The following is a 19,379-nucleotide window of genomic DNA, read 5'->3' as shown; positions in this document are numbered from 1 at the left end:
AAAAAGAAGCTTCCTGTATACACACACACACAACCCACACACACACAAACAATCTCTGCAAGTGTGTGTGTGTGTTAAAGCAACAAAAGAAGCTTCCAGTACACACACACACACAACCCACACATACACACAAACATACTTTGTGTGTGTGTGTGTGTGTGGTAGAGCAGCAAAAGAAGCTTCCAGTACACACACACACACACACAAATACTCTGTGTGTGTGTGTGTGCACCTAGCTGATAAATAGAGGTGAAAGTTGTAAAAGGGTTGGGGGTTTGTGGGGTTGAGGTTGGGAGGGGTTGAGAAATTAGTTAATAATTACACTTTTAAAAGGGGCTAAGAAACTAAATAGCTGGGAGATTATTTTACTTAAATTAGAGGGGGGTTAAAACAGGGGGCCTAAATGTTCACAATAATTAATACTTTTAAAATTAAAAAAATAAAAAAAGGGATCTAACAATTAAATAGAAGGGGGGGTTTATTGGATTAACTAGGAAGAGGGTTTAGGAAAAATAGAAGAGAGAAAGTGTGTGTGTATGTGTGGGTGGGTGGGTGAGAGAGAGAGAGAGAGAGATTGCCCCTCAACACGAAGCAATTAGACATTCAATAATATCTGCAAATCCCTCCTCAAAGCATTGAGCTTACTCGTTTCATGGACATGATCCGAATCAATTGGTCTTTCTAAGAACTTGACATCAACAAGCCTTTGAAAAGACGCCTTTAAAACTTGTACCATGTTAGGTAGCTCATCATATCCTTTAATGTGCAAGACCTTCTGAAACAATGCCATCAACATTTGGCAAGCCTCAAATTCGCACAAAGATGTGTCCTTCGTTGTATTCCAAGGCATCCTGTGCATTACACGTATCCAAAACTCATAAATACAAGTGGAACAAACCTCAAAATCTATTTGAATAACTAATGCTTTAAAGAACCAATATCTCAGAATATCCTCATTGGAATTCGAGAAGACATTTTATGCTCTTGTATGTTTCACCTAAGGAAATTTCATTCGGAATACACTATCTTGCATGATTCAACCTTAGTTGATACATTAAAATAAAAGAACTTCCTTTACAATGACAATGCTTGGTAGACCACTCTCAAGCAAATATGAAATAGAAGAATCTCCTTGACACAATGCTTGGTAGACCACTCTTAAGTAATATGAAAACTTTGAAAGGAGAGAGTGAAATAATCATTCCAAAGCATATAAGCTGTTAGTCCATTTTCAGATATTAAGGGACTAGGTTAAGCGTATTCATAGAACCATTTATCCAAAAGTCTCTCATTCGATAGTTATTCCAGCAGGAAAGAGCCGGGGGGGGGGGGGGGGGGGGGGGGGGGGTGGTGGTGGTAAGGGGATTACGCCGAAACAAGTGGATCATCAACAATTTGAGACTTGGCGCACATAGAACAAAGAACAGCTGTTCAAGAGATGACAGCCGATCCTTAGTGTCCACGAAGAGTGTATCATATCAATAATTTGAGACTTGGCGCACATAGAACAAAGAACAGCTGTTCAAGAGATGACAGCCGATCCTTAGTGTCCACGAAGAGTGTATCATATCAATAATTGCTCGTGCATGCCATACATTCCTAGGCAGTAGAAAACAACTACCTCATTGCCATTTTAGTACATAGTTCTTGAGACACTTAACCTAGCCCCATAATCGCTGAAAATGGACTAACAGCCACTCCAACAAGTTCTCGTGCATGCCATACAATCCTGTTGATAGAAGGCTGTACAGAACAACTACCTCGTTGCTATTTCACTACATAGTGGCAGTTCTTGAGACAGTGACGTGCGAGCACAAGAGGCAAGCATGAGAGAGGAGATGGATCAGCTTCGAGCTTCAGAAGGCACTGCTTCCAATGACTATTTGGACAAGCTCAAGGCAAGTAAACCGTTACAATTCTACACATCCTTCAAGTTGGAGTCCGCCCCCCCCCCCCCCATTGCACCCTCAGCTTATTGTCTTCCATTCCATTTCATCCACCAGTGGTATTAAAGGAGTTCTTGCCCTAGATTGCTTCTCCCTTTGAGCATCTGCTCTCCATTGCACATCTGCTTCAACTCATCTCTCTACCCAACTCCACAACTTGCAGCTCAATTCATAGCTCAAGCTGCTTTACATGTGCTTCAACACAGCTTCCACACACCCACTGCCTGCTGGAACAATTGCATCATACATCTGCCAATCATGTGACCCCCCAATCTGCATGTGTTGCCAAAACAAACGCTCATTTGCACCTACTTGCAGAGTTCTCCAGTCTTGCCTGCAGCCGCAGATTGAAGTTGTCCCTTTCTAGAGCTTCCAAGCAGGCCCCATACCCTGCTATAGCCAACTTTGAAATGCATTTGCTCGTATTTCAATAGGCAGCGTCTTCAAAGGAATAAGCCTACAGGCTGGGGTAGCTGAGGGTGACTAGGACAGCTTGGATTCAGTGAGATAAGTAACAAGTTATTGCTCGTGCATGCCATACATTCCTAGGCAGTAGAAAACAACTACCTCATTGCCATTTTAGTACATAGTTCTTGAGACACTTAACCTAGCCCCATAATCGCTGAAAATGGACTAACAGCCACTCCAACAAGTTCTCGTGCATGCCATACAATCCTGTTGATAGAAGGCTGTACAGAACAACTACCTCGTTGCTATTTCACTACATAGTGGCAGTTCTTGAGACAGTGACGTGCGAGCACAAGAGGCAAGCATGAGAGAGGAGATGGATCAGCTTCGAGCTTCAGAAGGCACTGCTTCCAATGACTATTTGGACAAGCTCAAGGCAAGTAAACCGTTACAATTCTACACATCCTTCAAGCTGGAGTCCGCCCCCCCCCCCCCCCATTGCACCCTCAGCTTATTGTCTTCCATTCCATTTCATCCACCAGTGGTATTAAAGGAGTTCTTGCCCTAGATTGCTTCTCCCTTTGAGCATCTGCTCTCCATTGCACATCTGCTTCAACTCATCTCTCTACCCAACTCCACAACTTGCAGCTCAATTCATAGCTCAAGCTGCTTGACATGTGCTTCAACACAGCTTCCACACACCCACTGCCTGCTGGAACAATTGCATCATACATCTGCCAATCATGTGACCCCCCAATCTGCATGTGTTGCCAAAACAAACGCTCATTTGCACCTACTTGCAGAGTTCTCCAGTCTTGCCTGCAGCCGCAGATTGAAGTTGTCCCTTTCTAGAGCTTCCAAGCAGGCCCCATACCCTGCTATAGCCAACTTTGAAATGCATTTGTGCTTCAGCTGGGCCGCCAAAAAGTTTGCAATCGCAACGTGTTTTCAGGACCATCACCAGCTGTTGAAGCTTCTTTGGATCTGCAGGGTGCTCCAATCAGCAGCGCCAGCTCACAGGAGCTCTTATAGTCTAATGTGATTAGCAATTGTCCATACAGACCCATCCGTATAGCTGTACGGACAACTGTACTGTCCGTGCGACTGTACGGGTCTGCCATTTCTCAGTTCTGGCACGATCTTCAAATTGAGCAGCCTCTGTTTCAAGGTGCCAAGGAAAATCTGGGTCCTTATTGGTATGGGTACCTTTAGGTTCATTATTCCACTCAAGGTCAACCATAAAGAATAGCACGTCTAGATCGACTGGTTCTTCATGTGTGAGTGGAGGATTTACCTACATGACCTTAGCATCGCATCAATCTGCAAGAAGATGGGATCTAGTGAATGGTAGTTGTCAATGGTTGCCAATGCTTGAATCCAATTGTTGACATTTCTTTGTGTATCGCCCGCTATGGCATGCTGTTTGCTGGTTCCTAGTTTAACAATTCTATTCAACTCCCTTTTGTAGTCTTCGGTTTACATTGACAATTTCAATCAAGCCAATTGACTTTAAGACTGCCAAATCTGCCTCAAAATTTGGTGTTCTTGGGATATTTACAAATTCTTGTGCATTGCCCTCTTTTGAGTCAGGTGGCATAGTTGCCAGATGTTTGGAAATGTGGTGTTTGGAAACACGTTTGCAAACATTTGAATTTTTTCCAAACGTGTTTCCAATCAAAACTTCTTCCAGGTGCTTGTGTTATAATTTTTTTTATGCCTAGTATAAAAATACACATGCCTAGATCCTAAAATGCATGATTTCATGCACTAATGGCACCTACAACACTAACAGTCTAGAGTGAGCGCCTTTTGCACCAAAAACATCCCAACCTTAGCCCCATTTGCACCAAAAATATCCTCCAAAAAAAAACCCAAACGTTTGTCAGCGTTTCAAAATATAAAAAGAGCATTTCATTGCAACTATGTCAAGTGGTCACCCAAAATTTGGGGCTTTTCTCTAAAATTGCGGCTTTTGCCTAATTTCCTACACATTTAGTTCAAATTGTTGCATGGGTTTGGGCACTATTGTTGTGCATGTTGAGCGACCATTTGGGCATTCACACATGTAGACACGTTGCTGTCTTTTTGGTCTAACATTTGCAGAATTGCAATAAGATTTTTTGGCAGCAAGCTCATCTTGAGGTTTTGACATTTGCAAAGCACATCTCTTTTGGGGATTTTTGCAAAGGCAAGCAATCATTTGCTTGGAATGCTTTCAGCTGAGAACAAGCTTGATAGCACCAGCTATCCCACGTTCATACATGGTACACCACTAATCGGTTGCCAAGAAATTTCGGGTACTGTTGCAAGATCAAAGACTAGGCCTGCCTCTCAAGCGCACGCGCATGTTGCCATCACCACCACCACTCCGAGCGGTGGCACTGTTGTTACATTTGGATCATCTACCATTGCTGCCTGAATGCCTCCCATGCCAGATTGGATCCGATGGGATCTGAGAGATGTACAGGCACATGCTTTGATTGCCTTGTCTTGCAACAGGTTCATTATAACTCATATTCGGTCTTTCAGGATAGCCAAGGCTGCATGGGATACCAATATTGGCTAATTGCTATCAGACTCGCAATGAGGCCATAGTTTCCTTTTTGCACAAGCGATTGGACAATATCAAGGGGCAGCATGGATGCCTATCTCACAAAATTCAAGGACTTTAGCAAGCAGCTCATAAATGTTGACAAGATATTGTGCTCGATTCTCAGTTTGTGTCCACTACGCTGAGTGGCCTTCCCGATTCTTATCAGGGCTTTGCTACGACATTGAGGTTAACGGCTATGGGCAACCCCAACTACTACAACTTTGATCAACTTGTCACCTTGCCCATGCAGGAGGAACAAAGCCGTTCGAATACGGCTGTCTCCATCAATGCAGACCTAGCCTTTGCCACTCATTACAAATGCAAAGGGAAAAGGGGGGGGATTTCAGCAAGCCCAAAGCTACTCTTGGTACCTCATCTTCTTCTAGCCAGAGTGATGGCAGGAAGAAAAAGAGATGCAAACTATTGCAAGAAGCTCGGACATGACATCTCAAAGTGTCAAAAGCACATTGCTGAGCACAGCCATGAGGAAACAAATATGGTTCATGTAAGAGTGGGCATTTATTGTCACATGCCATTACAATCCGTCGAAGCATGATGAAGCTTTATCAGTTTCAGATTCTGTGTCCGATTGGTATTTTGATAGTGGTGCTTCGAAGCACATTAGCACCTCCAAAAAGTTATTTCAATCCTTGGATGATGCCCCTAAGGGGGGCATTGTCACATGTGCTAATAAAGCCTCCTATCCTGTGAGAGGAAGTGGCCAAGTTGAAACCACTATGATTTCAGGAGATATAGTTACCCTTGTGGAAGTGTTGTATGTTCCACATACACAAAAGAGTCTGATCTTTATCTCAGACATTTCTACCAAAGGCTTCAAAGTGATTTTTGATGGTTATCATTGTGGCATGTATGATAACTACATATACCAAGTACCTAGATGAGTCCAGAAACATGCCCAAACTCATCCTCTAAAAACACAATCTAGTGCAGTTTCAATCTCATGATAGTCACTCATAAGGTTGAAAACCATAAACTCCATCACGCATAGCAAGGACTAGCTACTATGACATTCCCACTGATGTCATCAGCGCCCAACAATGGGTGTAGACGATACTATAAACATATGCTCTCACACATACAAATCCACACACCCACACATACTTGAGCATCCATTTATACAAAGTCTTCGTACTGAGTTTCTGTCGGCACTCCGGAGGTGAAGGGCATGATAACTGCATACTACTTATTGGAACACCTTCCTAAGGGCTCTATCATCTTGATGCATATCAAGAAGGGGCCAAGAAAATGCAATAGCTGAGTCTATCATTTCAAATACACACTTATGGCATAAGAGGTTGCGACATCTCAACCATCAAAGTCTAGTCAAAATGCATTCTGATTGGTACAGCCCCAAAATGTCCTCACCTCTTAGTTAAAATAAAAGAGCGAGTAGTAGAAAGACTACTAACGTAATACACTAGCAGAACCAAAATTTTTGAAGGTATACTTGTATGTCAATAGGAAATACTGGCAAAAGTTTATGGAGCTAGTTTTTTTTTACTTCACAATGTAAACATGGTATAAAAAAATTAACACGTGAAAAAGATCCATGCTTACCAAAGGTTACCATGACTGATTGTTTGGTTCTTCAAGTAGTTGTCCAAGAAAAGAGTGCCATGCAAGCAAGCACAAATTGCAACATTGATACTATCCACACAAGAGCACCCACATGCATGTGCATGCACGCATGTGTGTGCACACACTCTCTCACAATAGAAAGTAGTTGAATAGTTTAAAAAGGAGCAAAGAAATTGAGCTTACCACCGCCAAGATGTATCTGCCTCAAGAGGACTGGAAACTTCAGAAAGTAGCCGCTCCACTAAATCTTCCAATTCTTTGGGAGCTAGAGAGACCAAAGGTGCACCTAGCACCCCATCCCCCATCCCAAAAACTAAACAAATAAATAAATGATCGCAAGGAAAAGACAAAACCATGTATGCTAGCATAATTAACTTAATCTCGAAAGTAATAAGCATATTAGAACAATCTAGAATATATCATGGTCAATGCTACGAAAAGATAAATTACTTCTACATAAGTAATCTTCTCGCGGAAACAGGTAAGCAACAAATCACAAAGTCTCATAGATTTGCTTTGATGCTCATACCACGGAATTGCTACATTTGACAAGCTATATTCACTTTGGGTGAATCGGCAAGCTTATAAACTTTCCATCTTGATGCATGCTATTTGTAAGTTACATAGATAGAAATTAGATAATCTATATATGTGTGTATGCCTACATGCGCATGCTTGTGTGTGCATGGGTGTGCGCACATATTTATGTATGTATATAACATTATCGAAAAAGTGATTGATGAATGTGTGTATTTATATATGTATGTATGTATGCATACGTATCTATGTATGTATGTAAACATTATTGGAAAAGTGATTGATGATCTATGGATTTCTAAGCTTTCAAATTCGTATTGCACTCATATATCAATTTCCGGTTCTTATTTATCCTCTGCCCATCCTAGAAGCCAATGAGCTCAAGGTGTGCAAACTACATCTACTAGATCCTTGTTTGCTACTAGATTTGCATAGAATGTACATCATTTCAATATTGTTATCGACAAGATTTTGGATCAGTGCTCCACCCTCCTTCAATAACACCACCCATTCGTATTGCTGCAGCAACTCAAGTTCTCAAAAAAACAAGCTTGAGAGCATTCTCAAGGGGACAGCTATAATCGTAAATTTTTATTAAGTAATCTTAGCCATACTTGACTAGAGACCCACGGGCCAACACAATGCACACGTTGTTGAATATGAACAACAACCTAGCAGATGCATGGGTTGGAATGGGAGGATGTTACAAAACTTAATATCCAAGTATCTTTGTGTAAGGTTTTATAGTCTGTGTTTAAAACTACGCTCACTTTAAGACAGTAAACATTGTGATAGAGAGCGCCTTTTTTTAAACCAGCTCATAGATTATTTGCCAAATGTGGATTCTTTAATTGTTTTAGAGAGGCTTCAACAACTTCGATGCGACATAGATAAGTTGAATCAGATATTCTTCTTTGCAACTGAAGATGCAAGACATGAAATGGAATGGAAAGGAAAAGCAAGACTAGGAAAGCATAATGGAAATGAAATAATGCGAGAAAGAAATATACAACTAAGCAAAGTACTTACATGATCAAGAAAGGCATGAGGCTTGATGAACTTACGTTGGTGGATTGATGAAGAGGGACTAATGAATACTCAAACCTACCAACAACAAAGCTAGGTAATTTGTAAATTTTGTGGATAATTTCCTAAAATTAAAAGAAGAATAAAGGCACTTGAGGGAAACCACGAACCAAACCAAAATCTCCATGATGAAGGGTGTCCTCATTTCAATAGATTTACATAGATTCTCATGTGTCTATTGTTTTTAAGGATTGATGGCACCCAAATTTGTATGCTCAATGTTAGGGTCTCAATATTATTGATCCGGATTTACAGTGCAGAGCTTTACTCTGCAAGATGGTGGTGCGGGGACTTATGCCAGGGCAGGAGCCGTGGAAGGCATTTCTTATTAGCAGCATACAGACGTGCACACCTTCTTCAGGAGGAGACTGGATGAGCAGTATTAGGCAGATTTTCACCACAGCACACCTCAGATCACCTTCGCCCCCTCTCATGGTTGCCATACTGAAAGCATGGGCCAGTTTCAGGAGCACTCTTCGGAGGATTCCTCCTTCCTCTCGTGAAGAGATTGATAGGCAACCGATCATGTGGAATGACAGTATATTGGATGATCGTGGCAGACCACTTGGTGCCTCACTCTACATGCAGTGGTCCAGGTGGGAGAGGGGACCCGCATCATCTTTGGGGTCATGGAAAGCTTTCCGCAGGCTTCCAAAGGAGACCAAATCTCAGTTGACATGACATCTCAGAGGGAGTGCAGGAAGGATCTCGCAGATTGAGGCAGCCCTTCTAGTGGATTGGGTAGACACAGTTGATATGCCACTCACTTGCTCCACTTGGGCAGATACTTTTACGAGAGGCGGTGTTCCTCTTCAGGTTTTGGCCTTTCGAGATGCACATGAGGATGCTTATGGTAGCAGATTGCTCAGGTCCACAGAGGACATCTTTCTTGAGTCTGCTTTTCAGCCTATCAGGGTTGTAGGTCTTTTGGTGCAGGGATCAGATTCAAAGTGGTTCCTCGACCCAAGCCCCCGGCTACTCTCCACCAGATTTGGAGGCTTTGGCTCTACGGTGGAGTTCCCATCAGGTATTTGCAGTGGGACCCTGGAGAGTGGGAGTGGATTGATGTAGGGCATCGAGAGAAGAGCATCCCCTTCTTTTGTTACACGGTCAGTAATGCCAAGAGATTCCAGCTCAGTAGTAGAGGTTGGAGACCTTCCAGAGTTCCTCATTGGGAGACATTTGATATTACTGTGGACTTGCAGAGGTGCTTCTGGAAGAGACTCTGGAAATCCGACGGGAATAGAAAGATCACTCTCTTCTTTTGGCTTTCTATCAATGGTGGGATTGTAGTGAACCTTTGGAGATCCAGGTTCGGAGCCGACCCTACTTGCCCTCATTGCCTCTCTGCTTTGGAGATTATTAAGCATTGCTTATGGGATTGCAGACAGGCAAGATGATTTGGATGGGGGTAGCCAGGATTTTCAGTCACTTTGCCCACTCCCCATTCTTTATGACATGGGGCTCAGTGGCTTGGCTTTCTCTTGCAGGGCCTCAGGTATTCTATGAGAGACTTGACTCCTCTCGGGCCATTTCAATTCAACGTCATCAAGTTGAGTCCTATTCGTTGGATGTGATACCACACCTTCCTTTTGCAGCTGTACATGCCTCTGTGGATACCTCTTGGGAGATTCTAGCGAGCATAGCATCCTGGCATATCTGGAGAGCCAGATGCATAGAGGCATTGAGGGAACTCAGGTTCATCCCTCACACACATTGGCTAGTATCTGGACAGACACCGTACATACCTTGATGACCGTATGGACGAGTATGCAAGGAGACTCCCGTGCAGCCTCAGCTAGGAGGGCTTCTTTCTTCAAGGAAATGGAAGGATTCTCCTTTCTTCTCTGAGACTCCTACAGGGTTGAGGTGGCACTTTCAGCCTCAACCTTGGTTGTTTTCCACCTCACTTTGAGGGGGTTTATTTATCCTCATGATTTCATGATGTATTCCGCTTTGAGCTTGCTCTCGCACGTTTTTTCTCTTACTTAATAGAAGTCTCTTTCTTGATATATACATATATACATATATACATATATATATACATATATACATACATATATACATATATACATACATATATATATATATATATATATATATATACATACATATACATATATATACATATATGTGCTGGTACATATATACATATATATATACATATATACATATATATATACATACATATATATATATATATATACATATACATATATATACATATATGTGCTGGTATTTTTTGATGACATCCTCATTTACAGCAAGGATAAGTGGGAGCACATCAGACATGTCAAGCAAGTGCTGGAAATTTTGAGGTTGCATCAGCTTTATGCTAAAGCCAGCAACTGCACTTTTATGGCACACGAGGTTGAGTATCTTGGTCACATTGTGAGCAAGGATGGCATTCGAGTGGATCCTACAAAGGTGAAATGCATTGAGGATTGGCTGCAGCCACACAACCCTACTCAGTTGAGGGGATTTCTAGGTCTTGCTTCTTTTTACAGGCGCTTTATTCGCAAGTTTGCCAAGAGGGCAGCCCCTCTGACAGACCTTTTGAAGAAGGATGCTTTTATGTGGTCTACAGATGCACAGCACAGCTTTGAAGACCTGAAATTCACCCTCACTCATGCTCCTGTGTTGGTATGCCCTGATTTTTCACGTACTTTCATTGTGGAGGCAGATGCCAATGGCAAAGAATTAGGGGCTGTGCTAAGGCAGGAACACGGGGTAATTGCTTTTGAAAGCAGGAAATTGGATGCCAAGGAACTAGATTATCATGTGTATGATCAGGAGATGTTGGCTATCCTCCATGCTTTCGAAAAATGGCACCACTACCTATACGGTAGCAAAATCAAGGTTAAGACAAATCATAGGGACACTCAGGTATTTCCTTATGCGGCCCAACTTGTCAATGAAGCAGAAGAGGTGGCTGGCTAAGGTTCAGTCTTATGATTTCGACATTGAAAACAGGAAAGGGAAAGAAAACGTGGTTGCAGATGACTTATCCTGTATATGGGCTTGCAGTTTGTCTACCATTTCTACCATCTACCAGGAGTGGATTCATGGTATTCACGAAGAATACATGCAGCTTCGATATTTGTGGAGTTACAAAGGCCATCGAGCCAGGGGCATGCTGAATTTAAGCTGCATAATGGGCCGTTGTGGTGCAAGGACAGAATTTATTTGGTGCCAGATTCAAAGTACCGACTGCTGGTCTTACAAGAAATGCACTCATGTCCTATGGCAGGACATGCGGGTATTACTAAGACATATGAAAAATTCAAACAGACCTTTATCTGGGATGGCTTGTGGCGGGATGTAGTTAAATTTGTCAGTGAATGTTTGCCCTGCCAGCACAATAAAGTGGACAGCCGGTTACCTGCGGCTCTCGTGCAGCCATTACCTATTCCAGAAGGCAAATGGACTCGCATTGCTATGGACTTCATCACAGGGTTGCCTTCCACAGAGCGGGGATTGGATATCATTTTTGTGGTGGTTGACAGAATGAAAAAGCAGGCCCATTTCATACCCACTAAGACCCGTTATTCAGCATCACAGGTTGCTTGGCAGTTCATCGAGTATGTTATTAAGCATCGTGGCTTCCCTCAAGAGATTGTAAGCGACTGAGATGCAAAATTTATGGGTCACTTTTGGCAGGAGTTATTTACAGTAGTGGGTACTTCTCTTACACCTAGCACTGCTTACCACCCTGAGACGGATGGACAGTCAGAAAGGGTGAACAAATGGCTGGAGGCATCTCTGTCATGACACACAGAAGTCTTGGGATAAGTGGTTGGCACTTGCTGAATTTTGTTACAACAGTACCAAGCACATCTCTATTGGCATGAGCTCGTTCGAGGCTATGTATGGATGCACACTGGGTATGCCATCTTTAGTTGCAGACATGGCTGTGAAAAATTAGCAAACAAGAAATGACTTGGAGAGTATGGATGCCCTTCTGCAATTGGCTAAAAAGAATATGCAAGATGCCCAAGCCAAGCAGAAGAAGTATGCGGTGAACACAGGAGGTATCTATCTTTTGAAGAAGGGGATTATGTGCACTTACGCCTCCATAAGAACCGTTATGCCTCGCTGAAAGGTAACACCAACACGAAGCTTGCTCACAGGTATTATGGTCCATATAGGATCATCCACAAAGTTGGCAAGGTGGCGTATCAGTTGGAGCTACCCAAGACCTCCAGGATTCATAATGTTTTCCATGTGTCCTTGCTAAAGCCACATGTCGGACAGCATGTCCAAGTCCTTCCTGAGCTACCACCTATGGATAAGGAGGGCCACATACTCTATGTTCCGGAGCGCATCATGGGTTTCAAGGATAACGTACTCCGAAACAAAGTCTACATACACAAATGATATGCCACTCACTTCCTCCACTTGGGCAGGTACTTTTTCGAGAGGCGGGGTTCCGCTTCAGGTTTTGGCCTTTCGAGATGCACAGGAGGATGCTTTGGTTTTTAGTATCCAAGATGGTGGCAGATTGCTCAGGTCCACAGAGGACATCTTGCTTGAGTCTGCTTTTCAACCTATCAGGGTTGTAGGTCCTTTGATACAGGGATCAGATTCAGAGTGGTTCCTAGACCCAGACCCCCGGCTACTCTCCACCGGGTCTTAGAGGCTCTTGCTCTATGGGGGAGTTCCCATCAGGTATTTGCAGTGGGACCCTGGAGAGTGGGAGTGGATTGACGCAGGGCATCGAGAGAAGAGCATCCCCTTCTTTCGTTACACGGTCAGTAATGCCAGGAGATATCAGCTCAGTAGTAGAGGTTGGAGACCGTCCAGAGTTCCTCATTGGGAGACTTTTGATATTACTGCGAATCTGCAGAGGTGCTTCTAAAGGAGACTCTGGAAATCCCACAGGAATAGAAAGATCACTATCTTCTTTTGGCTTTCTATCCATGGAGGGATTGCAGTGAACCTTTGGAGGTCCAGGTTCGGAGCCGGCCCTACATGCCCTCGATGCCTTTCTGCTTCGGAGTCTATTCAGCATTGCTTATGGGATTGCAGACAGGCAAGGATGATTTGGATGGGGGTAGCCAGGATTTTCAGTCACTTTGTCCATCCCCCATTTTTTATGACATGGGGCTCAGTGGCTTGGCTTTCTCTTACAGGACCTCAGGTTTTCTATGAGAAAGTTGACTCCTCTCGGGCCATTTCGGTTCGACGTCATCAGATTGAGTCCTGTTCGTTGGATGTGGTACCACACCTTCCTTTTACAGCTGTACATGCCTCTGTGGATACTTCTTGGGAGATTCTAGCGAGCATAGCATCCTGGCATATCTGGAGAGCCAGATGCACAGAGGCTTTGGAGGGTACTCAGGTTCATCCCTCGCACACATTGGCTAGTATCTGGACAGACATCGTACATACTTTGATGGCCGTATGGACGGATATGCAGGGAGACTCCCGTGCAGCCTCAGCTAGGAGGGCTTCTTTCTTCAGGGAATGGAAGGATTCTCCTTTCTTCTCTGAAACTACTACAGGGTTGAGGTGGCACTTTCAGCCTCAGCCTTGGTTGTTTTCCACCTCACTCTAGGGGGGTTTTTTTATTCATCCTTATGATTTCATGATGTATTCCGCTTTGAGCTTGCTCTCGCGGGTTTTTTCTCTTACTTAATAGAAGTCTTTTTCTTGGGAAAAAAAACAAAAAAACAAAGTCTACACCGAGTATCTTATCAAGTGGCAGGGACTCCCTGAGGATGAGAACTCACGGCAACCAAAGAGCATTGTCCAAGACAACCCCTATCTCCTACCGGGCTGATTATTATTTGCTGTTTGTTGCACCTATTTAACAGCCCACATATGAAATTTTGAGGGCAAAATTCTATGGGAAGGGATGGCTGTAATGAAGGGGAAAAAGAGGCCAAGTTAGAGGCCCTTCACGTGGAAAATGTGGAGGGACTATATAAGTCTCCATCCACCCCCTACTATGTACCTTTTGATGTGACATCTAATCCTATCTACTCTCCCTTCCTCCTTCCTGCCTACGCTCACACTCTCTCTCTCTCCTCCCTCTCTCTCTCTCTCTCTATCCCCTCATCCCTATCTCTCTTCCTCTCTCCTTCCCCTTCTCCTCTCTTCTCCTCCCTTCCTTCTGCTATTCTCTCCCCATCTCCAAATCTGCCCTTCCCCCTTCTCTACAAACACTACGGATAAGTTCTCCCCGTGCTCTTCTTTTGACCTTGAAAGTACAAGAATATCATTAAATGAAGCATCTGTAAAGTGCCGATGAGGTCTGAAAATCAGATCGATCATCCAAGAGCATTTGTGAGACCAAAGGGCATTACCAAATACTTATACAACCCAAAAGAAGTATGAAAGGCTGTTTTATAAATCTCTTCAAGATGTATCCATATTTGATGATGGCCACTTTTGAGATGTATCTTGCTGAATTGAGGCTCCAGCCAGCCTATCTAACACATCATCAAATCAAGGAATGGGAAAACGATTTTTTATTGTCATTTTCCAAGGGCTCTATAGTCTACGCACATTCGAAATGATCCATCCTTAGCAACACACATGAATAGAAAACTGGACCTAATCAGTTCTTTAGATAGTAGATCTTGTCCCTGATGCACAATCTCTTCATTTCAGGCTGCACTCACTCTGTAAGGTGGCTTGTTTGGAGGTTCACACCCCAGTACATGCTCAAAGGTGCGATCCTCCAGCGCTCGGGCAGTAATTCTCCTGAAACAAACTCTAAGAAAAACCCTTAAAAGACTCAACAAATTGAGATTTTTCTTTTTCCAAGGGACTCGATTTAACTTTTCTATCATTTTCTTTATCTTGGATGAAAATCATATACGTAACAATAGAAGACTTCATTGATTTCACAACTGAGCCATTAAATACAATAGAAATCGTTTCTCCTTTTCTTTTGGCAATAATCTTATGCTCTTGTTTCTATGGGTAAAAACAAGGGTCGTCTTGGTCATCAAAAGTGGTAGGTGGCCAAATTGAAGGCTCATGCCCTAGTACATGCTCAAGGGTGTGATCCTTCGGGCACTCGGGCAGTAATTCTCCTGGAACAGACTCTGACAAACAATCCTTAAAAGACTCAAGAAGATTTTTCGTTTTCCAATGAACTCAATTTTTTGATCATTTTCTTTATCTTTGATGAAAATCATATATGCAACAATAGAAAACTTTATTGATTTCACAACTGAACCATTCAAAACAATAGAAATTGTTTCTCCTTTTCTTTTGGCAACAATCTTGTGCTCATGTTTCTATGGGTAAAAACAAGTGTCATCTCGAGCATCAAAAGATGCACTCCCTTTCTAAGAGACCTAGGAATCCCCAAAACTACATCGTGATGCTTCAATGGCGAGATGTAAAACCCTTCTTAATTCACATAATCCTCGATGTGAATCCTAATCTTCCCAATAGGGGGTATAACAGAACAGAGTCTCCCCGAAAAATCTGCTCGACGTCAAGTGCTCGTCCTGAGTTTATGTTTTAATTCATAACTTCAAGGCTAGGTCTTCCAAAATAGAGCTGTGTCTAGCTCCTGTCTTGAACAAGATTAAAATGTTCTGGTCTCTTACTTTGCCCTCCCTCTAGATTGACCACTCTCCCTAGTACATCGAGCACTCCTACCACCACGGTCTTTGGTGGCTCGTGTGGCTTTTTCTGCTCCCTAAAGGTCAGGGGCTTTCAGGGCATTGGGCAGCCGCATGCCCCTCTTTTCTGATCAAGAAGACTTTCCTTCCTTAACGGAAGTACTCGATCTGTTCTAGTGTGCGATAAACCTTGCCTTTGTAAGGATTCTGATTTCCCCTCGGCCTCTTACATTAAAACTCTTTCTTTCAAACTCATAGCACCACGAAGTTCTTCTTCTCTGATCCCCCTTTCTTCCCTATTTGAAAGGAGGCAAGATCCGGCATTGAATGCGGCCAATGTTGAATGCATGAGATCCTAGATCTTTGTATCGAGAAGGATATTCACAAAAGCTCATACTTGGGTGGCAATCCTCTTGACACTTTCGAAGATTTGCCTTCTTCAGACTTTCCTGAAACGGGGTGATCTGAAGATATGCATCCCAAAATTCTTGATTATAAGTCTCGATGTCTTCTCTTGGCTTTATGCATAAACTCTCCCAAGCATTATGAACTTCATCAAGAAGCTGCTAGTAGAATAGCTTCTTGAAATGCCTCCACTTCTTGGGAACGGCACCATCAACCAAATGTGCACTCTACCAAGCACTGGTTGTACCTGTGAGATGCAGGCTCACCATCCTTAACTTGGATGACCCTGAAACTTCTCCGTGCCAAAGGCCACATCAAACTACTGGATGAATTGCAATGCTTTATCTCATAAGCTCCATCATAAGAAGAAACCGAATGGATTTACCTCTTGACCATGGTCTTGGAACGCTTCCGCTTTCTTTGACTTGAAGATCCAAATGAAGAGGATGAGCATGAAGATGAACTTGTGCTAGATGAAGAGGGACTTGAGGATCTTCTACCGCATCTTCTGCTTCTTCCCCTATGCCGAGATCCAAGGCGCTTTCAGGATGATTCTTTTGAAGAGGAAGGTGATGGGGCTAGGGGAACGTCTACCGGCTCAATCTATTAGGAGAAGTGATCAACATATGTTTGGACAATTGCTCCATGTGGCCAGTTTCAAAGAGATGTTGAAATTGAGGATTCTTTCATTTTCGTCAAGATCATAATCTGGCTCTTCACATCTTTTCTTGTTGGGTCACTTACTACTTGAACTTTCATCTTCTCGAGAATCAGCCATGTAAGATAAAAGTAGATTGTTCTAAAATTTTAAATTCTTACTAGGAGCAGATTTGTTGGGAAGTGGGAGAGAAAAGATGCATCATGGCAAGAGGGAGTGAGAACACAAATGAGCCAAAGAGTGTGTGTTCTATTGATTTGAGAGGGAAGACTCTCTTTTATAGAATGAGAGAGAGGGTGGCCTAAATCATAGACACCCCTCCTACATCATGGGCACCACCCCAACTGGAGGCCTTGTACTGCATCACTACCTCTGTCATGGTCCATAGCACTAAGTGTGCTTCTTTACACACACACACATAATCATATGACTCCTACTAGAGCAAGCCCTTGATCACACATATCCCAACATACCCCCCCTCAAGAGTTTACCTAATGTTATGTCAAGGATACATCTAGTCACATAGTTTCATATGCCATCTCATGGTGATCAAGCATAAATCTATGGCTAGGATCTCATGCTAGCAAAGGTGCCCAAGGGTCAAGATTTACAAAATGGGATAACCCCCCCCAATGGTTATCTCCCTTGCATGTACAAGGATTAATCTTAGGCCTTTGTGTGAACCTAGTTTTTCATGTCTGCAAGAGGTACCATGGAGGCAAAAACATATCACATGGCCTACATCATATGGTGACCAGAGGTGATTTACAAAGAGTATAAGGATTAAAAAACATAACCATAACATTCTTTTTGGAGTACTACTCCAGACAAAGAACCTCAAAATTGACTACATGACCAAGTGATGACAAAAGTTCAAAAGATGTTGAACTTTAGAAGGTCCAATCTTTATCTTCATCTTCATTTGCTGATGCTAGCACAAAATTCGTTACTTCATTTGCTGATGGAGTTCTTTCTTCAGCCATATTTGCCTTGACTTTCTTCTTCTCAGTGCAAAACTTCACAAAGTGATTGTTTTTGCCACAATAAGTGCATGGATTGATCCTATAGCAATCTTTTTCAAAATGATTGGCCTTTTCACGATGCTTGCATGCTTTGTACTTGCCCTTTGATGAGAACTTCACTGTATCTTCCTTGAAGTCTTATTTCTATCTTCTTCTTGTAGAGCACTGATGATGCCCTCTAGTGTTGGTTGGGGAAGATTCTTCAAAGTAGTCACAACATAGTCAAAATCCTGAGGCATACTCTTCAAGAGCACAACCATTGCATCAGCTTAAGTGACTGGAGAGTTGATTGAGACCAATCTTGTTATAAGACTCCTCACGGTGTTGACATGAGCTACAACAGTGTCTCCATCCATCTTGAGTTCAAAGAACTTAATTTTCAGATTCAACTTACAAAAATGAGAGCTAGTACCAAATAACACATCTAATTTATGCCAAGCCTCAGAAGGAGATTCCAAATATGAAACATGATGCACATAATCATCTCCCAAACCTAATGCAATGATTGCATAGGCTTTCTCTAATCTTTTAGCATCTGCTGGTGTTGTTGAAGTGGAGTCACTTGCCTTCCCTTTTCCTTTAGTTGTGGTGGATTCACCCTCTTGTGATGAGTGATTCCCTGACTTGACTAAATCCCACAAATTCTTCTTCATAAGCACAAATTTAATTTTCATTTGCCACGTATGAAAGCCTTGGCCATTGAATTTTTCTATCTTAAAGGTAGCCATGAGAGGGTCTTACCTTTATGTTTAGGCAGTGTCTGCTCTCTTACAAATGGCTATAAATCTCAACCATACAAGTGCATATTGCAAGCCATAAAATCAGAGAATCCTAATCTTTTTGCATCAAAATAATAATATGGCTTATATGGCTTTTTCTTCACAAGCTTTGTCACCTTTCTATTGACATATCTAGGTGCTTGTTTCTTCTCTTTTGCTTTCACATATGAAGCATTGGAAGAGATACAAGAGCTAGGTATTCTGAATGAGCATTACTAACTGAAAGTTTTACTGATAGTAAATCATCCTCAACACCCACAAGAACTGAATTTTCGCATCAAATGTCAAAAACTGCCAAACTGACTTGCAGAATATTAGAGCAAATTGGAGGGCTGAATTCAGACACTCTGAAGCATAACAGAGAGGGCTTTTAATGCACAATTGAAAGTCTTATACCAGAGATTGTCCACCAACATGGATAGGCGAAATTGGGCGCAGTATCACTCGTGAGAGTTGCGCCAAGTCCAACTGTTCTTTTTGCAATTTCTCCTCATTCCAGCAAGCATTTAAGCTCAGATTTGAACACAAGGTAGCTTATGGTCTGCCCACCCGTGCCTAGAAGGAATTGGCAGAGGATTTCGTAAGAATTCTGCGACACATCGGCGGGTAAGAAACTATCGGCACGGACGACAAAGGCGAGGATTCTCTAATTCCACTGGCGGGGGCCAGAGGGTTGCCCCAAGACGAAGATGCTTCAACTCAGAGGGCTTGGCAAATGGCGCAACAGAGAAGGAGAACTAAGCTCTGCAAGCTTTGGAGAGAA

General features: G+C 42.7%; 1 protein-coding gene across 1 annotated transcript in view; it reads right to left on the bottom strand.

The window, feature by feature from the left end:
- Nucleotides 1–478: 478 nt before the first annotated feature.
- LOC147905777 (uncharacterized) overlaps nt 479–19,379 on the bottom strand; it is a 137,936-nt gene continuing 119,035 nt past the window's right edge. Inside the window, exons 13-14 of the mRNA XM_087376923.1 lie at nt 6,730–6,832; nt 479–851 (exon numbers count right to left, since the gene is read on the bottom strand). Of these exons, the coding sequence (XP_087233049.1) occupies nt 596–851; nt 6,730–6,832 (359 nt within the window). The 3' untranslated portion in view covers nt 479–595. The remainder of the gene's footprint in view (nt 852–6,729; nt 6,833–19,379) is intronic.

The sequence above is a fragment of the Dipteris shenzhenensis genome, chromosome 1 (assembly GCF_047967505.1).
Source record: "Dipteris shenzhenensis isolate YYH24624 ecotype China chromosome 1, Dip_SZ_1.0, whole genome shotgun sequence".
NCBI classification, from domain to species: domain Eukaryota; kingdom Viridiplantae; phylum Streptophyta; class Polypodiopsida; order Gleicheniales; family Dipteridaceae; genus Dipteris; species Dipteris shenzhenensis.
The sequence above is the reverse complement of the archived record's forward strand: the minus strand, read 5'-3'. Positions and strand labels throughout refer to the sequence as shown.